This window comes from Oenanthe melanoleuca, chromosome 6, assembly GCF_029582105.1.
Source record: "Oenanthe melanoleuca isolate GR-GAL-2019-014 chromosome 6, OMel1.0, whole genome shotgun sequence".
Taxonomy (NCBI): domain Eukaryota; kingdom Metazoa; phylum Chordata; class Aves; order Passeriformes; family Muscicapidae; genus Oenanthe; species Oenanthe melanoleuca.
Window position 1 is genome coordinate 3,014,255 of NC_079340.1, and position 25,000 is coordinate 3,039,254.

General features: G+C 57.2%; 5 protein-coding genes across 8 annotated transcripts in view; 4 read left to right on the plus strand and 1 right to left on the minus strand.

Moving 5' to 3' along the window:
• Positions 1–858: 858 nt before the first annotated feature.
• On the plus strand, positions 859–11,247 carry PPA1 (inorganic pyrophosphatase 1). The gene is made up of 11 exons (XM_056495591.1): positions 859–997; positions 1,116–1,180; positions 4,072–4,125; positions 4,527–4,646; positions 6,280–6,366; positions 6,630–6,756; positions 7,464–7,591; positions 8,937–9,022; positions 9,245–9,314; positions 10,385–10,424; positions 10,916–11,247. Exons 1-11 carry the CDS (start codon positions 934–936, stop codon positions 10,945–10,947), a joined length of 873 nt encoding a protein of 290 aa, XP_056351566.1. The 5' UTR covers positions 859–933; the 3' UTR covers positions 10,948–11,247.
• A 383-nt stretch (positions 11,248–11,630) lies between these two features.
• On the plus strand, positions 11,631–15,619 carry SAR1A (secretion associated Ras related GTPase 1A). Its single transcript, XM_056495593.1, has 7 exons — positions 11,631–11,731; positions 12,054–12,128; positions 12,947–13,066; positions 13,509–13,574; positions 13,959–14,062; positions 14,334–14,465; positions 14,965–15,619. The coding sequence occupies exons 2-7, from the start codon at positions 12,071–12,073 to the stop codon at positions 15,079–15,081; spliced, it is 597 nt and encodes a 198-aa protein (XP_056351568.1). The 5' UTR covers positions 11,631–11,731; positions 12,054–12,070; the 3' UTR covers positions 15,082–15,619.
• Positions 15,620–17,102: 1,483 nt separating this feature from the next.
• On the plus strand, positions 17,103–19,091 carry TYSND1 (trypsin like peroxisomal matrix peptidase 1). Its single transcript, XM_056495595.1, has 4 exons — positions 17,103–18,085; positions 18,158–18,291; positions 18,370–18,555; positions 18,634–19,091. Exons 1-4 carry the CDS (start codon positions 17,106–17,108, stop codon positions 18,843–18,845), a joined length of 1,512 nt encoding a protein of 503 aa, XP_056351570.1. The 5' UTR covers positions 17,103–17,105; the 3' UTR covers positions 18,846–19,091.
• A 604-nt stretch (positions 19,092–19,695) lies between these two features.
• SPOCK2 (SPARC (osteonectin), cwcv and kazal like domains proteoglycan 2) lies at positions 19,696–24,996 on the minus strand. Of its 4 annotated transcripts, none has more exons than XM_056495603.1 (11): positions 24,717–24,996; positions 22,636–22,644; positions 22,404–22,449; positions 22,021–22,135; positions 21,845–21,947; positions 21,656–21,764; positions 21,460–21,579; positions 21,156–21,374; positions 20,482–20,544; positions 20,205–20,342; positions 19,696–20,120 (listed from the first exon to the last, which is right to left on the minus strand). In XM_056495603.1, the coding sequence occupies exons 1-11, from the start codon at positions 24,930–24,932 to the stop codon at positions 19,975–19,977; spliced, it is 1,284 nt and encodes a 427-aa protein (XP_056351578.1). In that variant the 5' UTR covers positions 24,933–24,996; the 3' UTR covers positions 19,696–19,974. The 4 variants fall into 4 exon arrangements, with proteins under 4 accessions (XP_056351578.1, XP_056351577.1, XP_056351575.1 ...); XM_056495602.1 differs by lacking the exon at positions 24,717–24,996 and having other exon boundaries at positions 19,696–19,745; positions 19,979–20,120; positions 22,636–22,901; XM_056495600.1 differs by lacking the exon at positions 24,717–24,996 and having other exon boundaries at positions 19,696–19,745; positions 19,958–20,120; positions 22,636–22,901.
• The window catches only part of DDIT4 (DNA damage inducible transcript 4), a 49,764-nt gene continuing 49,336 nt past the window's right edge, over positions 24,573–25,000 (plus strand). Inside the window, exon 1 of the mRNA XM_056495608.1 lies at positions 24,573–24,577. The gene's annotated coding sequence lies outside the window, so the exon portion shown is untranslated. The remainder of the gene's footprint in view (positions 24,578–25,000) is intronic.

Here is a 25,000-nt window from a genome sequence, read left to right on the forward strand (position 1 = left end):
TGTGTCCATGCCACCACTTGCTACCGTGGCCATGCTGAACTGTGCTGGGCTAGGACTGTGCTGTGCTGGTCCATGTCTGCCCATGCTGTTGTGGCCATGGAGAACAGGACCATTCCAAGCCAGTCAGAACCATTCCAAAATGGGAAAAACCATTCCAAGCTGGGAAGGGCCATTCCACACCAAGAACCATTCCAAGCCGTGAAGGTCTATTGCAAGCCAAGAAGAACCTTCCAAGCCAAGAAGAGCCATTCCAAGCAGGGAGGAACCATTCCAAATTGGGAAGGGCCATTCCAAGCTGGGAAAGACCATTCCAAGCCAGAAAGGGCCATTCCAAGCTGGGCAGGGCCATTCCAAGCCGGGCAGGGCCATTCCAAGCCGGGCAGGGCCATTCCAAACCAGGAAGAACCATTCCAAGCAGGGAAGGACCATTCCAAGCCGGGAAGGACCATTCCAAATTGGGAAGGGCCATTCCAAGCCGGGAAGGACCATTCCAAGCCAAGGACAATTCCAAGCCAGGTAGGGCCATCCCAACCTGGGAAGGGCCATTCTAAGGCAGGAAAGGACCATTCCAAGCCGGAAAGGACCATTCCAAGTTGGGAAGGACCATTCCAAGCCAGAAAGGACCATTCCAAGTCGGGAAGGACCATTCCAAGTTGGGAAGGACCATTCAAAGCAGGGAAGACCATTCCAAGTCGGGAAGAACCATTCCATTCCAGGAAGGGCCATTCCAAGCCGGGAAGGACCATTCCAAGCCAGAAAGAACCATTCCAAGCCGGGAAGGACCATTCCAAGCCAGAAAGAGCCATTCCAAGCCGGGCAGGGCCATTTCCCGCGCGGCCGCGTGGCGGGGGGCGTGGCCGGGCGCGCGCCGCGCCTGCGCAGTGCCGCCCGCAGCCCCGGCCGGCGGTGGCGAGCGCGGGCGCGTGCGCGGCGATGTCGCGGTACAGCGTGGAGGAGCGCGCCGGGCCCCACAGCCCCGAGTACCGGCTCTTCTTCAGTGAGTGCTCCCCTCGCCCCTTCCCGACCCTCCCTGCCCTGCCGGAGCTCAGCCTGAGCCCGCTCAGGTGGGAGCTGCCGGCGCCTCTCACGCTCGGCCCCCTCCCTTTGCCTTGCAGAGGATGCTGCCGGGCGCTACATCTCCCCATTCCACGATATCCCCATCTACGCGGACGCCGGGAAGGTAAGAGAAGGTCCTGGAAACACGCAGGGGGTCAGGGAGTACTGAAACATCCGGGAGATGCGGGGTGCTGGAACATCCAGGAGATCTGGGGACACACGGGGGACCTGGGATGCTGAAATATCCAAGGACCAGGGGATCTGGGGACATCCCGGGGATTAGGGGATGTGGGAAAATCCAGAGGTCCTGGAAGATCCAGGAAATCTGGGAGTCCTGAATCATCCGGGAGATGCGGGGCGCTGGAACATCCTGAGGATCTGGGGACACACGGGGGGCCTGGGATGCTGAAATATCCAAGGGACATGGGGATCTGGGAGCACACAGGGGACTAGGGAGTCCTAAAACATCCGAGGGACCAAGGGATCCTGCAGGCTGGGACACCCGGGGGAGGCTCCCAGCTCCCCACAATGCAGGAGCACCTCATGGTTGCCTCATCCTGCAAGGAATGAGCTTCTCTCCGTCCTGGCCTCGGGTGGAGCGACCCAGGAGAGGAGGATGGATGATCTCATTCTCATTTTTTGCGTCAGAGATGCGAGTGCTTGGCTCGAGCTCACCCATGCAGGCGTTTTGGGTTAGCTAAGCAGAAAACTGGGGGGTTTTTTTGTAATTTTTTTTGTAATATCTACACCCATTTCTATGGGTGCTGCATGATATTTCAGCCTTGGGTTTTGGCTGCAGCATGGCCTGCAGTATAATCAGAACAGAGGGTGAAGAAGAACAGGTTCAATTCCTGCTCTAGCATCTCCTGGGACATCTTGCCTGGCAGAACCTGCCCCTTGCAGTGCTGCAGGGCTTTCACATCCTTCTAGCAGCCAGTGGTTAGTCAAATTAGGCTGTTCTGAGTAAAAAATTCCCCAGCTTCAGGAAATCAAAATGGTTGTGTTTCAGTTTTCATTTAATGTTTTGGGTTTTTTTTCGGTGGTACGTCGGGGCTTTCTGACTGTGTTCTTTATTGTTGTAGCTTGTTTCTTTCTCTGATATGTACTAAAAAGCTGTGCAGCTCAGGAAATGTAGTGGAGCAGCTACTACTTGTTAGAGAGAGCTGAAATTCAGGGGTGTGGCTCTAGGAAAGGAAAGAAGAATATGCAGAGTTGAGAGATGAACTTCTAAAAAGCAGCTGATTGAGCTACTAAGGTGAAGGTGATGGAGCTACCTGAGGTGCTCTGAAGGTTTTTGCCTTCTCAGAGGGGAAAAGATGGATTGTGGTCATCAAGGAGAATGGTCAAACAGTAGTAGGGAAGCAGTTCCCAGTGCAGGTGCCTGGCAGGTAACCCAGACAAGGAAAATCCAGATAATGCCACGCTCTGCAGACGCCTGCAGAACAGGGCAGGAAGGAGCAGGGAATTGAGTACAGAGGTGAGGGAGAGTTCCTTGAACTGGTAGTGCTCTGACAGGGGAAACTGGGCTGCTGGTGTGCCCTCAGGCAGGCAGTGCTGCTGCCAGCTCCTCTGTGCCAAGTCATTCAGAGAAAAAAGTCTCAATGGCTGAAGGTCGAAGTCCCCGAAGTTACACAATAGTGCTGGTCCCATGGGACTCTCTCTGTGGCTGGAATGCCTCAACACTGAGGTTTTACTCACCACTTAGCAGGTGAGCTGCCAGCTACATTACAGGGCAAAAGACTGCCCCACTCTGTCTGGGCCCCTTGATCTTTATCCTCAGACTCCTAAGACGCTGAGAGGATTGCAGGGTGGTTTTTTCAGTCTCGGGCTGGGCTGTGTTGACCTTACCTGGACCTGTGTCATGGCAAAGGGATGACCTTGGGCTGCTCTCTGTGTGTCTTTGGCCAAGTTGGACCATGGGGAAGCTTCAGTCCTTGCAAAGATGCAGCCCCAAGTCATCTTTCCGTGCCTGCAAAGCTCTAAGTGCCCAGCCCAGCCTGTTCCAATTGCCTCATTCCTTCCCTCGAGTTAGGAGTAAAAATAGTTGTGTGCCTTTCTGCATGCAAAATGCAAATGAGCAGTGACCCCCTGCAATTAAGGGGTTGTAATAAAGCTCTGCTAGGGAAGGGAGTGGGCAAAGTCAGTGATGTAACAGCACTTGTTGCACAATATCAATCCAATTATGGGGCAATACAGGTTCGAGGGACTTTGCCATGCTAATACTGCTTAGGGTGGGGATTAGAAACCTTGCCCAGGCCAAGGAGCAAGGTTTGACTTTTTGTTAAAAAGCCATAATCTCTTCAAACAGCAGCTGTTAAGGTTCAGGCATGGAAAAGCTTGTTTTCTTGGAGAGGAGGCTGACATTGAACTCTCAGCCCAGCTGGATCACCAGGAGATGTTTTCAAGTGTCACCTGTAAACGAGATACAGTGAGATGTGGTTCTGCATTTCTCCCCCACATTCTTATCCTGACACCATGCCACTAGCAAGGTCTGCTTTTACAGGAGTGCCAGCTTGGAAAAAGGGAATCCTTCCCTATATTATGACTAGAATATTTGGGAGTGATGGTCTCACTCATTCAGGGCAGTACACAAATACCCATGCTATTAAATAGATGGCTTGACCTGTTGGTCTTGTCTTTTCTGAATAGCCAGAGTGGCTCTTTCTGGAGCATTAAACACTTTGTATTTAATAAATATAGCCCAAACTCCATTTTGTTATGTCCGGGGTAGTTTGTATGCAGCTGTTTGCCATTGATTTAACTGTTCCTGTAGCCTAGGAATGTGATGGGAATTTTTTTTAGGTGGCAACCTCAATCTGGCCTTTGGGGTGTTTTGTTGGAGTGACTGACTGAGCTACAGGACTTTTATCAGCTGTCTCAAAATTAGCACTGAAAAAAACCCCAGCAGAATAAAATTTGATGTTTTCAGGTGAACTGGTTGGTTTCTGTGCTCACCTGTATGTGTTCCCTAGTTTAAAGGTTCCTTCCCACTCACTGCTCTTCTGCTTTCTTCAGAATGTGTTCAACATGGTCGTGGAGGTGCCTCGATGGACAAATGCTAAAATGGAGGTAACTACACTGCACTTCCAGTCTTAATCCTTGGCTTTGCTGATCCCTCCTCAATTCCACCCTCCAGAATCAGAGTGGTTTCTAACTTCTTCTGTTAGGACTTGCTTAATGCTGGAGTTGTGATGTGAAGGCTGAGATTGCAGAAGCTGGAATGCCTTGGTGATCTCCCATGGCTTCTGATTAAAGCAGTATTTTGTGGCTCTTAAGCCCATGTGATTCCAAGGCTTGTAAGTTTGCTGGAAACCGTATCCCAAGGGATGGCAGTGCAACAGGAGTTGTCCAGTATCTGCCACTGGCATCAGCATTATCTCCTGGCCTCTTGACCTGTCAGTTCCATTTAAAAAACAACAACAACAACTTTTTTATCCATAAAGGGTGAAGCAGAGTAACTTTTCTTTCAGATTTCCACAAAGGAACCCTTAAACCCGATTAAGCAAGATGTGAAGAAGGGGAAACTACGCTTTGTAGCAAATGTGTTTCCCCACAAGGGCTACATCTGGAATTATGGTGCCATCCCACAGGTACTGTGGCTCATCCATCCTGATGGGGAGGAGGGAGGGTGCCTGAAATTGCCACTGCATTAATGAGCAAAAAGGTCAGCAGAGAGTCTGATCTGGAGTGTGGTGTTTGCAGCTGGATATACTGAGGGAAGAGAACTTTTCAGGAAATCAGGAGTATTTTTAAGCAGAAATCCCAAGTTTTAGGCTTCTAGCTGATGTTATAAACAAGCTCCCTGAAGCTCATCCTCAGCTGCTTGGAAAAGGGCTGGGCAGGAGGTGGCAGGTCCTTCTCTGTGGCTGAAGGGAGCTGTCTTTGTGCATCTGGCAGTTCCTTCAGTTCCTGCCTGGTGAAGCACAAGGTTTTATCCTAAAGGTGCAGGATTTAGGCTGAATCTTTATGTAAGACCCTTCTTGCCAACGCCCACCACTGCACAGATGTGCTTTCCCAGAAACAGCTGGCAAGGTGGGATCATGATAGTGGCATCTGGACACATGCTCTTAAATGGCTGGGGACTGCTAGATAAAGAGGGACATCAAACAAGGCTGTTTGCCTCTGATGTTCTCTGAGGCTGGAGTTTCCTCCAGGGAAATAAGCTGTCAGTGACAGATCACAGGCAGACACACTGAATTTGGTATTTCTGCACTTGACAGCAGCACATGTCAAGTGTTTTCCCCACGTGGCTGAACACAGGGCCTTGAAGTTGAGTTGTTTCCTGCCTGAATGGTTTCTGGTGCCTCTTTCTTTGTGCACAGTTGTGTTTTGAAGCCTTTGCTCTGTCATGTGTTTGTGGATCAAAGGTGTTTATACATCAAGAGCTTAACACTTCCTGGTAGAGAAATATGATAGTGTTTGTGAACAGCCCCACAGCACACCCAGGTGTGTAAAAACATTTTCCTGAATGCTCTGAATCCATCACAAGGTCCTGATTGCACTGATCTTGTCCTGGTACACAGAAGTTTGGGAAGAGCATTCTTTTTTATATCTCAACCCACTTAGGAGTACGTGTTCCTTATGATGCAAGTGGGCATGGAGTGCTTTTCACTCCTAATCAGGAGCCTGTTTAAAGCAGCTCTTGTTTTTGGAGTCAGTTAATTGGCTTCTGTGTCCTTCAATGTGCATTCACCACTGTGGGTGAGATGCACTGGGGAGCAGAGTGGGACTCCACATTCTTATCACTTCTCCAGGGTTAACAGTGTCTTTAATTGTTTAATTAAAGGGAAACAATACACCCTGTCTGTCTTCCATCTCTGCTGGACTGCTATCTGGAATTCAGGAAGCTTCTGCTGAGGAATGAATAGGGAGAGGAACAGGCAGGAAGCCAAATCAACAATTGCCCTTTATAGATGTGAACTTCACCTTCACGCAGCTGTGGGACAGAGGAGGAAGTCTGGAAAGTTGTTGAAAGGGGGTTTGTGGGTAGGAGGGAGCTGCTGCTTACCTTTTGGAAGATGAAACCTTTTCACTTGAATTGAGACTTCCCAAGGGAAACAGTAGCCCAAATATCTGACCAGGTGTGAAGTGGGCCATCCTCTGTTTATTCCAGGCAACTGCACACCCAAAATAAACCTGCTTTTTATTAGCTCTTTAAACCTGTGAGTTCTTATTTTTATTATGATTGATTTTGGTGTTGGTTTGGGTTGTTTTTTCCCCCAGACTTGGGAAGACCCAGGTCACAAGGATGAAAACACTGGTTGCTGTGGAGATAACGATCCGATTGATGTGTGCGAGATTGGAAGCAAGGTAATGCATCCTAAACATCTCCTGAAACGTGTAATTAATGTCTCCAAAAGTCAATTACCCAGGGACATTATTCATTTCCTACCTCCCCTCCCTTAACAATGTGATGTTTCCCTCTGCTGCCTCTGGAGATTGTTGCTGGGATGAGCCAGGGCTGCTGAGCTGCTGACAGCAGGAGCTAATTTCGTGGTGCCTGGCTGCTTGCTGGGCTCCTGTTGTGCACCTTGGATGCATCAGTGGGGACAGCCAGGCCTTTGTCCTTGCAGATCTGCTCTAGGGGAGAAGTCATCAAAGTGAAGGTGCTGGGCACACTGGCCCTGATTGATGAGGGAGAGACAGACTGGAAGGTAATTGCTATCAACGTGGAGGACCCAGAGGCAGACAGCTACAATGGTGAGTTACAGGGTCAGTGCTTCCCTTTGTCACCTCTGCAGGAGGTGGGCACAGGGCTCATCAGGACAAACAGAATAAATGCCCCATCATGGCCCAGGGATCTTTAGGGGGAACAATAATTAAAAGTATGAGCACTTAAATTTCTTTTTAAGCATTGCAAAAAGCACAGGTCCTTTTAATTTTGTTGAGGCATTCATTCAGCACCAACTCTGAAAGAAGAGCTTTCCCTTAGAATAATAAATATTGTTTTCTCAGGCTCTGCCTCTCCTGCAGGTCTCTTCCATAGCCCAGCAAGACCTGTTAGTAATTAGGTGATGAGATTTGACAAGATCAGCTCCTTCTGTGCAGTGGTGTCAATCAGATGTGATGCTGGGAGGACAATCCTGGAGCAGAACATTTCACTGGTGTTTGTCACCTGTGGCATTCCAAACACAGGGTGGGCTGTGCCCTGGAAGGAAAGGGATGGTCTCCCCAGCCTCCAACCAAAGCTGTTTAAATGTCTCCAGGCTCCTGGGGGGATACACACTCTGAGGATGAAACACTAACCTCACTGATGAGATACTGTGTCTTAACAGAACCTGTCTCAAATATTGCTATGGCTGCTTGGGAAGGGGCTGAGAGGCACAACTCAGCAGAGCCCCGTAAATTCTGTTATTCAGTGAATTCTGTTACTGCTTCTGGCTAAAAAACCCCCTGTCTCCTGCCAGACATCGAGGATGTCAGGAGGATGAAGCCTGGATACTTAGAAGCTACTGTGGACTGGTTCAGAAGATACAAAGTACCTGATGGAAAGCCAGAAAACCAGTTTGCATTTAATGGAGAATTTAAAGGCAAGGTAGGATCACCTTCTTTTGTGCAAAACCTGAGCTCAGCGTGTGTGGGGATACCAGTGAGTTGCTGGGAGAATGGATTTTTATGGAGCTGCTGATAGTTGATTTCAGTTCATCCTGCTGGTTTTTCCAGCCTTGTGAGTGCAGGAATACCAGAAAAAAAAAATTGGCTGGGGTTAACACTGTGAATATTTTCTTCATGTGGGATCACTTCAGGGCTGGGAGCCTCTGTGTCAGAACCAGGTGGAAAACACCAGGTTTATTTGCTCCAGCAAATAAACCTGGAGCAAAGGCAGCTTTGCATCACCCTTTGCCTCCCTTAACCATTGGCTTTGTTCCACTGCAACCTGGTGCAAGTTCAACATAACTCAGGAGTGAAAACACTTCTTCCTTTGGGCATGAAGTGTTGCCCCACACCCTGTGAGTAAGGCTCTGCCTTGGCAGCACTGTTCCTCTGCCTCTTCTCTGGCTTGGATCAGATAAGTTATTGCTCCTGAGCAGGTGAAATCCTGTTTTGGTGTCCTCACTCCTGCCCTTCCTGGAGTGCCATGAGGGGTTTAGTGAGGTGATTCAACCCCCAGAGCTCCAGAGGTGGTGCAGAGGAGGGGAGTCCTTCCAAAAACCCTCTCTGAGAAAGAAAATGGAAGTCCTGAGGGACTTGTCCCCTTTGGTGTAGCACAGCACCAGGTTGGATGGGCTGGAGCACCCTGCTGCCCCTCAGGATGGGTGAAACCTGCTAAGGAAACTGGAAAATCAGGATAAAGAGCCTCACACGTGCTCTGCAGTGTTTTCTTTGGCTTGGTTTGGTATCAAACCAGAACATTTAGTGCCAGTGTTCACACCAACAAAGAACTGTGTGTGTTTCCTTCTCCAGCTGACAGGTTAATGCCTGAGCATATATTGCTCCTTTTTAAGGAAAGAGGTTGATATGCCTGGAAACAAATTCATTTTCAAGTAGTTGCAAATCCAGATCAGCTGCATGTCTCTTCCTGCTGGCCTGAATTATTTGCCTGGAGTGGAAGTGAGCTCCTGGATAGGCCTGGCTCAGTGAGCAGCAGGGTGGAGGTGCCTTTATAATGGAGCACTGGCCCGAGACTGTGCTCAGTTTCTTTTGGCCCCAAGCTCACTCTGTGACCTTGGCAGATCCTCCCATCTTGAAAGCAAAACAATTCTCCTGTACAATCCTGATTGTTTCAGCTGGGAGTTTCTGCTCTTCCTGAATGGCACCAGAGCCATTCTTCCAGCCCCTTCCAGAGCTGTCTAAAATCAGCTCCTTGTTAGTGATAGTCTGGAGAAGGTGGTCTGGTGCTTCCACATAACATGATGTTTGTTCTCATCTCCCAACTTCAGGATTTTGCCCTGGATGTCATCAAAGGCACCCACGAGCACTGGAAAGCTTTAATAACAAAGAAAGCTGATGGAGGGGAGATCAACTGGTAGGTTAATGCTTGTGGTAATGTGCACCTTCCTCTTCCCTAAACTAAAAACCCTGGAACTTCCCTTCCTGAGTAGTGCCATGCTTTCTGCTGGCTGTCTCCCAGGCCTTCCCCCTCCACCTGGCAGCTGTTAACTGCAATCCTTAATATTCCATTATTTAATGCTTTCCTTGGGGGGAAGGCTGGGCTTGCACGTTCTCACAAGTGCCCAATGTCTTCCAGCACCAACCTGACAGTGTCTGACAGCCCTTTCTGCTGTAGTCAAGACTGTGCAAAAGCTACTGTGGATGCAGTAAGTACCAGTTTGAGTGGCCAAATCCTGGTGTTATTATTGGGAAAAAAAAGGAGCAATTTGTGTGGTGAACTCTATGTGAATGGCACATGGCATGCTCAGAATGTTTGGGGTGGCTGAACACCTGCTTCTGGTTTAACAGGGTGGATGTGGAGCAAACCAGACATTCCTCCAGAGGCTTCTTCCTGCCCTTAGTCATCCAAGAGATGGAATCCCAAACAGAGTTTGCATGGAGGGCTAAACTTCTGAGCTGTAGTTTGGCTGTCAGCTGTTCTGAGAGGCTTTTAATGTTTGGACTTCCAAGAGCTTCACAGTACAGGTCTCCCTTTGAGAAAAGGGAGTCTAATCCCCCAGGGATTTTGCACACTTCAGAATGAAGAGCATGACATTCCTGGTGTAGTTCTCCTGTCCAGCCTCAGGAATTAATTTTGTCTCCCTAGACTTGAAGAGTACTGCTGTTGGCAACCTGGAAGGGCTCAGAGGGAGGGGACAGGAAAATCCAAATGCAAATCTGGCCTCTCTTCCATAACTGGAAACCCCAGTCTCTCTGTAGCCTTGGAGAAACCTTTAAAACCATTGCCTTGTTTTCTAAAGTGCTGATGTCCTAATCAAGGGTCTCAGTGAAGTTTTTGAAAGCCCTCATGGAGGATGTGTCACCAGACAGGGATTTTCTTTGTCTTTGGTTGTTGAATACAAAAGGAAAGCTCAGGGAAAGCTCTTCAGAGGAGTCCTCAGACAGTCCCTCTTGCCTATATTCCCCCATATTTTTTAAACCAACTTTGTAGGTTTAAAAAAAAGAGCAGCTGCCTGCAGCTGTGTAGGCTCTGGAGTGGGAGCTGCTGGTGCTGGGAATGAGATGGCCCTGGAGGCTGCACTTGGAGGAGAGCACCTCAGGCACATGGGGAACTCAGGAATTTAGGAGCTCTGAGAATGACAGGACATGAGCTCAGTTGTTCTCCCACAGCTGACCATGGTTTTAAATGGTGCTCAGGAAGGGCTAGTGCAGCCTAAATGATGTGTGGAGAGTGCAAGGACACCTCTGGTCTCTGATAACACCCTTCTTGTTTCAGGCACCGCCGTGTAAAGCTGCCAGCCCCATCCCACCCGAAGGTGAGTCCCAAAACCCACCCAGGCATCCCAGTACAGAGCAGGGCCTTCCTCAGAGGAGATGGAGGAAAATGAGGGTCTGAACTAAACCTGGATGTTGTTGTAGCCAGGGCAAGCTGGGGGTGGTGTTGACAGCAGAAAGAGGAGCTAGGCTGACACTTCCAATCCCTTCATGGGGAATAAACCTGTGGAGAAATGCATCTTCCATGTGGGCATGGGAGTTGGAGGCAAACTTTGCCTCCCTGACTCAACTGAGCCAGAGGGAAGCCTGGCTTGCTGTCCTTGCCTGCACCAAGCCATGGATGCTCCTAATGGCAGCCTGAGCAAGGGCGACTGCTTTGGGAAAACAAATCCAGGGTTGTGCCAGAACCTGTTTGCTGTGCTGAGGAGCAGAGGAGCTGGAGGTGACACATACACACTGCCACATGACTGCTTATATATCACTCTACATAATAACTGGGGACTAACCTCTTCCTTTTTTCTGCCCCACACAGTTGACAAGTGGTTCTACTACCAGAAAAACTAAGTCCCAAGGGTGGTGGTGAGACAGCTGTGTCCTTCCCACCGAGGAGCTGCCACACGCGGGAATAGACCAGAAAAAATAGCTTCAGTGTCAGCAAGAAGGCCTTGCCTGTAACTTTGCTGATTAGAATTCCACACCTAGCAGTGACGTGTCTGCCAAGGCCTGGGGGAGGCTGGAAGAAATAATTTATAAAATCCAAACACCCTGCTTGTGCATGGTCGTGGTGTGCTCTAAATCGTGACAGGAGGTCACTCACCTGGGACATGTGTACGGATGCTAGAAATAAAAAACTACTGAAATCCAGCGCTGTGGGGCTCCCTGTCCTTTCCCTCCCTGGAGCTGAGGCGTCAGGAAATGACCTCAGAAAAGACCTCAGAGATCATTTAGTCAGCCTGTAGTGCTGAGTGCCACGTCCAGTCTTTCCTGAACCCCTCAGGGAATGGCGACTCCGCCACCTCCCTGGGCAGACCCCTCTAAGTCCAATCACCCTTTATGTGAGGAAACCCCTCCTCACGTCCAACCTGAGCCTCCCCTGGAGCGGCTTGAGCCCGTGTCTCTCCCGCTGCCCTCAGTGCTGCCGTGAGGGCGGCCTCGTGGGGTCGGTCTCGAACCCGCGTCCCCGCGGAGCGCGGGCGGGTCTCGAACCCGCCGCAGCCCCCGGCGCGCGCGGGGCCAGCGGGGCCGGAAGCGGGCGGGGCGCGCGCTGACGCGTTTCCGGCGGGGCGCTGGCGGCGGCCGCGGACGGGACTCGGTGGCGGCGGCGGCGGCGGCCCGGGGGCAGCCGGGGGTGAGCGGCGGGGATGGCGGCGTGGGCCGGCGGGCCCCGGCGGGATGCTCAGCGGGGCGGCGGGCGCCTGGCGGGCCCGGGCGAGGGGCGGCGGCGGCGCGGGGGGTGACACGCAGGCAGGGCGGGGGCGGGGCGGGGGCCAGGCCGCGCCGCCCGCCCTTGAGGCCGGTCCCCCTCAGCCCGGTGGCCCCTCATCCCCCGTCTCCTCTCACCCCCGTTTCCCTTCGCCCCCGCTCCCCACGACACCTCCGATCCCCCCGTCCCACACCCCCTTTAAGCACCGACGCTTTGTAACTCGGCGTTTGGGTTTTGTCCCCCGCAGGCATTTTATTTCCAGAGATGTCTTTCATCTTCGAATGGCTCTACAACGGCTTCAGCAGCGTCTTGCAGTTCCTAGGTAATGCCGCGGCTCCCTCCGTGCCTCAGCAGCCCCCTCTGGGTCGGTGTGGCTTCTCCCGTTGCTAGTATCCCATAAAATCGGGGCTGGCCAGTGCAGAGTCTGGTGAGGAAGCTGCACTGGTGCAGAGAAACTTTGGAAGTATTTGGAGGCGTTGTGCTCCCACTCAGGTGTTTCTGTTGCCCCTTAAAACCCTGAGAGCGGCTGGGCTGGCACCCAGGGTCTGTCCAGCCCTAGGCAGAGGTGCTGCCTCGCCAGGGAGTGAACCCCATCCTCCTCATCCTCCTCCCAGAGTCCTGGATTCCAGTGGAACTCCTTGCTGGAGGATGGGGTGCCCATTCTCCTGATCTCTTGAAGGGATGATGGGAGGGACAGGGTGAGGAAAAGTCCTGCTGGAAACCTCTGGGAGTTTTCCTGTGGCAGGCACGACAGAAATCAGTTTATGCCAAGAAAACAACGTGTTGCTCCCTGCTTTGCACTTTTTCCTGGACAGCTCACTGCTGTCTTTTGTGAGTTTGTTCAGTTTTCACATCTTTTGAGGGGACAGATTGATCCATAATACTCTGCTGCACACTGTGCTCTGCTGCTTGGAGGAAAGAATGGAATACTGATGGGAACACAAGCTTAGGAAATGTCCATTGCTGTAAACATGCCTTGGGAAAAGCCTGTTAGAGCTGTGTGTGTTTTCCATGCTGGCAGTGTGCACAGGTGGCAGCAGAGCTCCGGGAAAGGGCTTCCCAAAAAAACCAGCAGCAACGTTCTGGCTCCAGGATGAGCCCACTGGGGTTTTCCTCTTGCTTTGTTCCTTCTCCTCACAGGTTTGTACAAGAAGTCTGGAAAACTGGTGTTCCTGGGGTTGGATAATGCAGGGAAAACCACTCTGCTGCACATGCTCAAAGATGACAGGCTGGGTCAGCACGTCCCCACGCTACATCCCAGTAAGTCTCACTGGGAAAAGCTTCCCACGTTGCTTTTCTTCTGGATTTTTGGTGTAGGAAGACACCTTGGTGGCAGCTCTGCCTGGGGGATTTGAGGATATTAAAACTTGAGGTAAAGTTGCAGCTGCACTGTTCCTCCCCAAGTAAAATGCATCTGTGTTTTCCACTCTAGAAATGCTCAAGAGCTGGTGTGGCTCAATTAATAGAAAGGGAAGATTTTCTTAATAAAAATTGTAATAAAGGGTAATGATTACAGATTAAAAATTATTTTGTGCCCTCATGATTTTATGAAACAGCTCCATTTTGGCCACTGAATTCCACAGGAAGTGCAGGGAATTCCTTACTGGAGGAGCATGTGTGATGCCAGCACAAATGCCCGAGAAATTCTGCCCATCACAGTTTCCTTGTTCTCCTGAATCCCAGCCTGTGTTTTCCATTTCAGCATCAGAGGAGCTGACAATTGCTGGAATGACCTTCACGACTTTTGATCTGGGTGGACACGAACAAGGTAAGGAAAAAATGACCAAAAAAATTGATCCTGACGAGCGTCAGCGATTAGCAGTGCCTAATTATTTGTTGCCTGGATTTATATATGGAACAACATGTGAAAGGGACCTCCTGGCTGTAGGATTGCTTGGGAGGAAATGCTGCCAGTTCATGCTCTGCTGCCTGAAGTATTTTTAGCTGTGGAAGACTCCAATATAATTTAGTTTGCATAATTGATGAATTTTTAGTTCTGCACTTTCTAGAAGTTTTAAACACAGGTTTTTTTGCCCTTTTATACACAAAACTGTTGGAAGGAAGACACCCTGGCTAATGGTAGCTGAGGTTTGGTGGAGTTTTCCCTGTGTGGAGATTTCACAGGGTCATGTTTGTCCCTTGTGTCTTCCAGCTCGCCGGGTCTGGAAAAACTACCTGCCTGCCATCAATGGGATTGTCTTCCTGGTGGACTGTGCAGATCACTCACGGCTTATGGAATCCAAAGTTGAGCTTAATGTAAGTACACTTCTCTTCTTTCCCTTCTCCAGGACCTCTGATCAGCTGAATTATAAATAACAGCCATCTCTCCCAGAGCTGGAGGAGCCTGGATGTCCTTGCTTTGGCTTGATTGTGGGTTTAGTTCAGCCTCAGGGGTTCTGTGAGTTTTTCACAGGAAGCCCGAGAAACGAGCCCTTGTTGGTCGCAGAGCTTAAACAAATCCATTTTCTTCAGGAACAAATCCTTTTTTCCACCTCTCTCCTCAACTCTTGTTGGCACTTGCATGCAGGCATTAATGACAGACGAGACAATATCCAACGTGCCAATCCTTATCTTGGGAAACAAAATCGACAGACCGGAGGCCATCAGCGAGGAGAAACTGCGGGAGATCTTTGGGCTCTACGGACAGACCACAGGAAAGGTAGGGGGGCATCCAGATCTCGGATTGTCACAGGCAGATTGAGGCCTGGTGGAGTTGTTACTGGGAATTTGTGCATTAATTGGCCAAGGTGAATCAATAATAATGGTGATGTGACTGAAGGAAGCCCGGGAGAGAGAGAGACTGTTTAAAAGCCATGGAGTGGTGGGACAAGAGGGACTGGCTTCCCTCTGCCAGAGGGCAGATTCAAGTGGGAAACTGGGAAGAGATTCTTCCCTGTGAGGGTGGGGAGGCCCTGGCACAGGTGGCCCAGGGCTTGTGGGATCAGGCAGCGGGGTGGAATGAGGTGATCTTTAAGGTCCCTTATAACCCAAACCTCTGATGATGCCCTTGGGCAAGTCTTGAGGCTGCTGGGATTGCCCAAAGCGCAGTGCACGCAGGAAGGGGCCTGCGAGAGGAGCTCCCCTGCATGGCTGTAGCTCACCAGGCTTCCCTGAGTGCAGCAGGGGCGCAGAGGTGACTCCTGTTTGGATTTCCCCAGGGAAACGTGCCACTGAAGGAGCTGAACGCGCGGCCCATGGAGGTGTTCATGTGCAGCGTGCTCAAGAGGCAAGGCTACGGTGAGGGCTTCCGCTGGCTATCGCAGTACATTGACTGATACGGCACGGACACGAGAGTTCTGCTCCTCTGGACTGATCCTCTTCACAGCTTCCTATGGACTTTTCTATTAGAACATGGAAGGCTTTCCAAGCCCGTCCTGGCTTTGTCCAAGAGACTCCTGGTTTTCCGGCTGCCCTTATGGCACAGTGGTGACACCACTCTTTTCCACGCGCCGCTCCTGAGTTGTCCCTGCCGGTTGGGGTGACAGCGGGGCTGCTCCAGCCTGGGAAGGCAAAACTCTGCACAGCTGAAAAAGAGAGCACGTCTCACCACTGTGGTTAATTGACTTCAAAAACAAACACACGAAAAAGAGAAAAACAGAAAAGGAAAAAGCAATTATATTTTTTAAAGAAAGTGTTAATGTAAATGGCGTCCCTTCTAACTTTTTAGTTTAACGTTCATCTTGTTTGGTCCAGAGTCTGGTTTAGGGTTTTTTAAAAATATATTTAACGGTATTTAGGTATTTCACAAATTACTGAACCAAGGTATCACGATATTAGAAGTGCTCAATAAACATAGCATTTGGGCTTAACTGAGCTGTAGGGTGGCTGTGCTGTGTCACGCTGACCGACGACGGCGAGCTGCCGTCGGGACTGAGGTGTGCAATTCCAGCTTCTTTAGTTTACAGGGATTTTATTTTTTTTTTTTTTTTTTTTCTCTCTATTTGGGGAGGAGCACCTGGTGCAGGTGTTGGGGGTGGTGTCCAGTGGGAAGGGGCTGCCTGGTTCCCCCTCAGGCCAGATCCTTGAGGATCCTCTGGCCACGCCATCACAGTAAGAACCACGGAGCTGTTTTGGTTGTTGTAGCATGGAAGTGTTTGACATTTGCATATCATGAGGTGATTAATGTAGACTCAACAGGTTTCTTTTATACTCTCAACGGACTTTTTTTTTTTTTTTGTCTGAAGTTTCATTGCTGTCTGGCACTCATTTTCAGTTCAATAAAGACATGTCTTTCTCCTCTGAAGGGGCAACGAGCCTCAATCTGGCTTGGTGTTTGCTGGGCCTTGGGGCCATCAGAACACCAGCCACAGAGTTCCAGGAGGACTCTCAGGCACAGGGTGGGATTCTTGGGGCTGTGCTGTGCAGGACTCAATCCTTATCGCTTCCAACTCAGGACACTCATCCCATGATTCTGTGACCTGTGTGGTGCAGCCAGTGAGGGAAACTGAAGCAGGATGGAAGAGCCGCTCGCCTCTGGGCTGGCAACCAGGGAGGGCTCATGGCTTGCAGGGGCTTTGCTCTTGGTGTAACAAAGGCCAGGAAGGGGCTGGGAGGAAAGGGGGCGATGGGATTTTAGCACTCCCAAAGGATTCTACCAGTCTCTGTTGGAAATACAGGTTTGGTACTCGTTTGTGCTGCGGGTGAGGAGGGAAGCGAGCGTGGCCGTGGGGTGTCCGGGCCTGGGCCGATGTCCCGAGGGGAAGCGGGACTGCTGCGGTCCTGATTCTCCCAGGGAAGCGGGGATCGAGGGAAGGCTCCGAACCAGGCATGCCTGCTGTCCGGGGGAAGCGGGATGGAGGGAAGGCTCCGAACCGGGCATCCCTGCTGTCCGGGGGAAGCGGGATGGAGGGAGGGCTCCGAACCAGGCATCCCTGCTGTCCGGGGGAAGCGGGATGGAGGGAAGGCTCCGAACCAGGCATCCCTGCTGTCCGGGAGAAGCGGGATGGAGGGAGGGCTCCGAACCAGGCATCCCTGCTGTCCGGGGGAAGCGGGATGGAGGGAAGGCTCCGAACCAGGCATCCCTGCTGTCCGGGAGAAGCGGGATGGAGGGAGGGCTCCGAACCAGGCATCCCTGCTGTCCGGGGGAAGCGGGATGGAGGGAGGGCTCCGAACCGGGCATCCCTGCTGTCCGGGGGCAGCGGGGCCGGAGGAGCCGCTCCGGGCCGGGGGCCGCGCGCCGCCCGTGAGGGCCCCGCGGGGGGCGTGCCCGCCACGTGCGCGCCGCGCCGCAGCCAATGGGGAGCGCGCGGGGCGGGGCCGCAGCCAATGGGAGCGCGGGGCGGGGCGGGGCGCGGCGGCGATGATGGCGGCGGCCCCGCCGTGCTGCGCGGTGCGGGTGCGGGGCGCGGACGGCGGCGGCCATGGCGGCTGCAGCGGGCTGGTGCTGAGCCGCCGCCCCGCGCTGGTGCTGTGCCACGCCGCCGTCTTCTCGCCGTTCCTGCGCGCCGGCCCCGCCGCCTGGGCGCGGCCCGGCGCGCTGCCGCCCGGCGCGCTGCGGCCGTGCCCGCGGCTCAGCGTGGTGCTGGGCGGCGAGGCGGGCGCGCTGCGGGAGCTGGAGGCGCGGCTGCTGGCGCTGGTGCCGTGCGCCGCGTTCCGGCGGGCGCTGGAGCGCGGGCTCGGGCGGGCGGAGCGCTGGCGGTTCGGGGCCGAGGGCGAGGCGGGCACGGAGCCGCGGGCGCTGCCCTGGTTCGCCTGGCTGCGGGTGCCCGGGCTGGACGCGGCCGAGGGCGGCTGGGCGGCGCGGGCCAGCGCCGGCTGCCTGCGCAAGGGGCAGGCGCTGCTGGCCTGCGGCTCCCCGTTCGGAGACCTGTGCCCCGAGCTCTTCCTCAACACGCTGAGCCGCGGCGTGGTCAGCAACCTGGCGGGCGAGGAGAACGCCCTGGTGCTCACCGACGCCCGCTGCCTGCCCGGCACCGAGGGCGGCGCCGCCTTCGTGCCCTCGCCCCAGGGGCCGCGCGTGGTTGCCGTGATCGCCGCCTCCCTCTGCTGGAAGGGCGCCGAGTGGGTCGGGCTCACGCTGCTCTGCTCGCTCGCCGCCATCCTGCGCAGCAGCGCCGGTGTGCTGGGCGAAGCCGGGATCGCGGTGCCGCCGGTGCCGGCCTGGGTGGCCGCGGTGCCGGCGAGCGGCGGGCAGGACCCGCTGGGCTGGACGGCGCTGGTGGAGTGCGGGGCCACCTGGGGCTCCGGGGTGCTGCTGGCACCGAGGATGCTCCTCACCTGCCGGCACGTCGTGGAGGCCAGAACCCCGCTCCATGTGACGCCGGCGGCCGGCCCCGGCCAGTGAGTGCGGCTCGCCCTAACCCCGCACCCTGCGTGTCCCCCGCCATGACATCTCTTTAACCTTGTCCTCAGGGATGCCGCCGCGCTCAGGGGACGTGTGGTGTTCTCCACCGAGGAGTCGTCCCCCTTCGACGTGGCCGTGGTGGAGCTGGAGGAGAGCGTGCCAGGCTTCGTCCCGCCGTGCCTGGCTGACACCTTCCTCCCAGGTAAGCGATGGGAGGACGCGGGCTGTGGGGTAGGGACTGCCGCGCCCCCTTCACCACCTCCTGCCTCTCCCGTCCCAGGAGAGGAGGTGAGCGTGGTGGGCTTCGGGGCGCTGGGGCGGGCGTGCGGCCCCTCGGTGACAGCCGGGGTGCTCTCGGCCGTGGTGGCGGTGGCCGGGCGCCCCGTCATGCTGCAAACCACCTGTGCCGTCCACGGCGGCTCCAGCGGCGGCCCGCTCGTCTCCTCCCGCAGCGGATGCCTCCTGGGTAAGCCGGGGGTGGGTGGGAGGGTCCCATGGGTGTCCCCCGGCCGGACCCAGTGACAGATCGCTGTCTCCCCGCCAGGAATCGTGACCAGCAACACGCGGGACACCGGTGCGGGGGCCACCTACCCGCACCTCAACTTCTGCATCCCCATCAGCGTCCTGCAGCCCCTCGTGGCTCGCTACCGCCGCACCGGCGATCCCGACGCCTTCGCCGGGCTCAACCGGGTGGGTGAGGGGGTGCGGGCCACCTGGCAGCTCCAGCAGCGGCCAGGGCCCCCCAGCAAGCTCTGAGCCCCCTCCCGGGGGGCTTGTGCCAGGGACAGAGGTGCCACGGACCGAGGTGCCAGGGATGGGGCTGCCACGTCTCCTCTCGGCCCCGAGCACCTGGACTCCGCAGAGGCGGTGGAGCATGGGCAGCCTGGGGCAGGGGATATGGCACAATGCCTTTGAAAGCTGCTGACAGCCCCAGATTGGGGAGGTTTGGGGTCTGTGTTATCGTTTTATTTTCTCCCTGGGGCCATAAATGCTGTGAGTTGAGGCCCTGGTGTCCCGTGGTGCTGAGTGGCTGTGGGGAGGGTTGTGGGGTGGCAGGTTGGTCCTGTAGGGGATACTCTGGGTCATGAATAGGATTGGATTGGGGTTTTGTTTGGGGTTGGGGTAAAGCATGGAGAGGGAGTGCTGTTCTGAGTCCTTCTATGGCTCTGGACCCCGTGGAAAGGGTTTGGGGCTCTGGAGAGGGTCAGGAGCTGGGGAGGGGACATACCCCTAGGGAGCTCCAGGTTGATGGCAGCGGAGTGCAGGAACCAAACCCAGGGCACTGACTCCTATCCCAGCCCACTCCCCAGCCCAGCAGTGCCCACTTACTGGAGGGCACAGCACCACCCCCTCCCCAGGACACCCCTGCAGGGCTGGGGGGCACGGGGGGCGCTGGGGGAGGAACGGGCGGGCGAGTGTTTGACACAGCACGGGGTATTTATTTCACAGCCGCTACACAACGCCGGGGGCCGGGGCAGCCACGCAAGCACAACATGAGAAGGGATGCGGGGAGGAAGGGGAGGGGCAGCTTATCTGTAAGGGGGTTTGTTGGTTTTGGTTTTGTTTTTTTTTTTTTTTTTTCCTTTTTTTCCCACTTTTATTAGCGCCATTTGCCCGGTTGAAGACCACGCAGCAGCACACTAGGCCTACAAGGCTCTACCCAAAAAAAAAAAAAAAAAAAAAAAAAAAGCTCAAATTCGCACTAGAGCGGCCCCCCCGCCCCCGCTCGCCCCCGACCCGGGCGAGCGCCCCCTTGCCCCGTCCCACACGGGGCCGGAGGGGCGGAGCACCCACCCCATGCCACACCGGCAGCGGGGGGCTCACGGGGACCCCCGGCTGGGGGGCTGCCTCCCGGCCGTGCCGCCCACCGGGCTCTCCTGCTCCTCTACCAGATGTAGCCGCCGTCGTCGCCCTCTCCCGCTTCGCCCTCCTCTTCCTCGCCTTCCTCGCCCGCCTCCTCCGGCTCCTTCTCCTCCTCGTCCTCCCAGCCCACGCTGCTGCCGAAGTCGCCCGAAAACCCCGTCGCTTCGTCTAGGAAAGGCGAGGGGCAGAGGTTCAGGGGCGGTGCCGCGGCCGCAGCCCCGTCCCCGGGCGGGCTCTCCCCGCAGCTCTCACCGCAGTCGGGGCTGCCGTGGCCGCGGGTGCCCGTCAGCTCGGCCCCGTGCTGGTCCACGCACCAGCACTCGCCGCCGCCCGGCTCGCACTGTGCCCGCCGGTAGTAGCCATCCTCATCGCAGCTGGGGATGAAGGTGCCTGCAGGGAAGCGATGGCCCCCCACCCCCCAAGAACACGTGCAGTGCCAAAAAAGCCCCCCAGGGAGCTCCCCATCCTCATCCCGGCCCGGCTGCGCGGGGCACTGCTGCGGGAAAGGGCCCTGGGGCATCTCACTCACCCAGCTTTTTTTTGGTTGCTTCTTGGATCTGAATCTTCTCCAGCTCCCTGAGACAGGGCGGCTCTGCAGCAACGCCACATGCTGCTCTTAGGGTGGGCGTGGGGGGCAGCCCCTCACCCCCACACCTTGTGCACCCCATCCCTGTGGTTTGCATCCCCCAGAACTCCAGAGTCCAACCCCCCAGCACCATGGAGTACATCCCTGCAGACCCCACAGTGTACACCCACCCTGGCCCACGGAGTGCATCCCCCCAGCCCCATAATGTGTATCCATCCCCCTGGCCCCATGCTGTGCACATCCCCCTAAACCCAAGATGTGCTTCCCCATGACCCACAGCGCAAATCCATGGTTTCCAGCCCCCCCAAACTTGTGTACCTCTCCCCCTAAAGGCAAACATCACACAAACACCCCAAACCCACAGCAAGGATTGCCCCATGATGTTCATCCCTCCCACACACACAGCACGGGTTGCTTATGACCCCACGATGTGCATCCCCCACCGCCAGGTCCCACAGCACGGATCCCCCATAACCCCGTGATGTACAACCCCAATCCCACAGCACGGCTTCCCCAATCCACGGCATGAATCCCTCAGCACACGGAGCCCCCAGCCCCGCGGGGCGCATCCCCCTGACCCCGCCGTGTCCCCGCAGCTCCGCCCCGCCCTGACGCACTTTCCCTCCAGAAGCAGAAGCACCACTCGGCAGCGGAGACGCGGCCGTCCTTGGAGGTGTCGCAGGAGTTGAAGAAGGCGCGGATGCACACCTCGTACTTGTCCAGGTTGATGGCGGCCAGCTCGGCCGCCTCCAGGAAGAGATCCCCGCTCGTGTCCAGCCGGGCGAACATCCACCCCACCGCCTCTTTGCAGGTGGCCGCCACGCTCCTCTCCAGCGCTGCGGGGTGGGATGAAGCCCGTGGCTCCCGGCCCCCGCAGGGACAGCGCCCCACGTCCCCTCCCTGCGTGCTGGGGCCACGTACCGGTGGTGGGGCTGGCGGGGAGCCCGCCCGAGCCGTTCTGCTTGGCGTTCTCACGCAGCAGCTGGAACCAGTCGCGCAGGCGGTCACCCAGGTCGGCCAGATCCTGCCCGGTGCACAGTTCTGCGGGGTCCAGCGGGGCAGCGTCAGGCCGGGCAGAGCTCGGGGACGGTGCCCCGGTGCCCAGCACCGCGCTCACCTTGTTTGCTGTCGCCGGCAGGGCTGTGCGGGGTCGGGCAGGGGCACTGCCCCTCGCACCGCACCGTCAGCTGCTTGCTGGCCAGGCACGCCTGCTGCTCCAGCTTGCACTGCGGGGCGGCAGCGGGACGTCGGCGGGGGGACACGGGGCACAGAGCCCCGTCCCCGCGGGCCGTGCCGCTGTCCTTACCGCCGAGCTGTAGGTGTGGCCGTCGGAGCCGCAGACGGCGGCCACCGGGGCGGCGTGGCAGGGCTTGCAGCCCCCGTGCGCCTTGGGGCCCAGCGGTTTGATCCTGCACGGGGGGAGAGGGTGCTGAGCCCCCGCCTCGGGCCCCCCTTCCTCCTGCCGGCCCCCCGCGCTCCTACCTGTGCTCCAGCTTCTTGCGGCTGATGCACATGGCGCGCTGGTAGCCCTGCGCCACGCACACCTTGTGCCGGCTGCACTTCACCTTCTGGCAGGGGTCCTTGGTGGTGTCCAGGGCTGGGGGGGCAGAGAGGGGCTGGGGAAGGCGGGGACGCCCCAGGGGAGCCCCGGCAGCGCTGGCCAGCAGCCGGCCCGGCACAAAGCGCCATTCAGGATGCAGCTGGGCAGCCGGCTCGGCACCAGCTGCTGCTTCCCGGTCCGCACCGACCCCACCACAGGTCCCAGCCGGAAGGGAAAAGCCCGGGATTGCAAGCGGAGAGTGCGACACACATCCCCCCCTAATACTGACTGGCACCGAGCCCTCTGTACCCCATCTCAGCGGTACCTTCATCCCCGGGCTGGTTGTCCTCCCAGCTCTTGATGTAGTCATCCTGCGAATTGGGGAGAGCCTGCCTGAGTGCAGGTGGCAGGAAAGGTGACACCGGGCCGGGCGTGCGGCCCGGAGGGGCTCCCGCTGCACACACCCCCTGGGAGGGCAGGGAGCAGGGACGGGGAGCAGGGAGCAGCCTCCCCCCACACGCGGGGTGTCACCCCCTCGGCAGCCCCTCGAGGCTCACCTCCACCTCCTGGCAGCACGGCAGCGAGATGGCCCAGCCGGCACCGAGAAGAAAGAGAAAGAAAGAGAGAGAGAGAGAGAGAGGGAGTGTGCCCACGGTCAGCTCTGGGACAGCCCCAAGCCCTGCTCTCGGCCCCAACCCACGGGGACAGGCACTCCGTGCCAGAGGGAACCCCAACCTTTCAGTGCCCAAAGCTCTCGGCACCAGCCCTGGATATCGCTGGCACCGAGCACCAACGTGCACTCCCATCTCTGGCTCTAGACCTGTAATCCTGGAGAGCCTTTAAAAGCCTTCCCCCACCAGGCAGCTGGGAAAGTCGGGGAATAGGGATGGAAACGGCATCGGGTGGAGGAAGCCCCTCGGGAGCCCAGTGAGGACCTCAGGGAATCCCCGTGGTGCTGCCACCCTGATTCTTCCATCGTGAGCCCAGAAGGAGTGGGCCAAGATGGATGTCGCTGCCTGGGGAGGCAGAACTGCTCCCACAGGACCCCGAAAGCATCCCGGGGGTGTGGGCGAGTAGCAGGGACTCAAGCACTCCCAGCCCCACGGGATGCTCCAGGGTGGGCTTTGCCATACGGCAGGAGCATCCCAGCCGCCCCGGGGAGGGTGGGCAGGGTTTGGGACGGCAGCTGGAAGCAGCGGCACGGGGGGCAGCTCTGGAGGGGATGCCTCGCTCCAGCACGGCGGTGTTTGCACCGCAATCGATAGCGTTCCCGTGCCGTGATTGGTAACACTGCGGCGCCCGGCAGCTCCCTGCGGCCGCCGGCCTCCTCCCCGTGCACCCCCCCACCGGCGCTGCTCAGCCGAAAACCCCACAAATCCATGGATTTGCTTATTAATCCAAGCTCGCCGCCAGCAGGGCTGCAGTCTCCCCAGCGCGGCAGCCGTGCCAATGCAGGGTGGGCCCCACGTGTGCTGCCAGCGCCCGGGGATGGGGATGGCTCGGCCCTGAACCCCCCCGGGGATGCTCGGTGCCATGGGGGCACGTCCCCTCGAGCACCCGCAGCCATCCGAGGTCCCCAGTGCTGGTGTTGGCCAGAAGGGGTAATGCGGGCAGGGGTCTCCAGGGGAGGAATTCACACCTTGCACCCTCAGCTGTGCTCTGCCTCCCTAACTGGTTTATTTCGGCGGTGGTGCCCCCCTCCCTGCCCTGCAGTGGGCACATCTCCCTTCCTGCCATCCATCCATCCATCCATCCATCCATCCATCCATCCATCCATCCATCCATCCCATCCTCGCTGCCAAGGTGAACCCGAGTGTGCATCTGAACAAAGACCCGAGGGGTGGCTCGGGGTGGGGGGGAGGCTCGGGGTGTGCCCCCTCCCCGCCCGGCTGCTGCAGGTGTCCTGGGTCTCCCTAGGATGGGGCTGCAGCACCATGTCCCCCACCCTGAAGGTGTAAAACGAGCCCAGAAAAAACCCCGACCGCTCCGTAAAATTAAGGGCTGGAGCTAAATGCCATCGAGGCTGCGTATCACCGAGGGGTGACAGGATCCTGAGCTCGGTGTGCCAGGTGTGCAGTGCCTGCATCCTCATCCTCCCCGCCTCGCGTCCCCCCATCCCCAGGGGTCACCACCCCGCGGAGGCAGCGCCGGCTCCGGCTGCGGCACCGCGCGGGGCTCCGGGGGAGCGGGATGCTCCTGCCCTGCTCGGGCTGCGCTGTCACCGAGGGTTTCGGGCCACGGCGCAGCCCCCGCAGCGGGCCCCCATGTGGGGGCACGGCAGAGGGTGCAGGGGACAGCACCCGCGGTCACCGGAGAGGGTCGCTTTGGCGTTAAGCCCTGGCCATGGAAGCACTGGCATAAGCCGCGCAGCTTTGGCGTCGGGCAGGGAGGCGGCGGAGCTGCCGGTGAGCATCCCCCGGGTACCGGGGCCGGCAGCCGCCCACGGCCGCGGCGGGATGCGGGCACCGCCGAGCATCCCCGGGATGGGGCCGGGGCCGGGGAGGGTCGCGCTGCGGCAGCCGCAGCGGCGGGGCGGGGAGCGCGGGGAGCGCGGGGAGCGCGGGGAGCGCGGGGAGGGGGCTCTCGGTGCCCGGCAGCGCGTCCCGTCCCTCCCGCCCCGCTGCCGGCGCGGACTCACGTCTCGGAAGCGGTTCCAGTGCTTGATCCTGCCGCCGTACTGGGAGATGGACGAGAGCCACTGCTCGTCCTCCATGAAATTGCCGGGGCTCTCCCCCGCCGCGGCGGGCCCGGGGCCGGTGGCGGGGCCGGCGGCGGGCCCGGGGCCGGCGGCGGCGGCGGGCAGGAGCAGGGCCAGCAGGGCCAGCAGGGCGCGGCGCCCGCCGCAGCCCCGCATGCTGCCGCAGCGCCGGGGGGAGCGGGCGCGGTGCGGAGCGGTGCGGTGCGCACGGGGAGGCGCCGCCG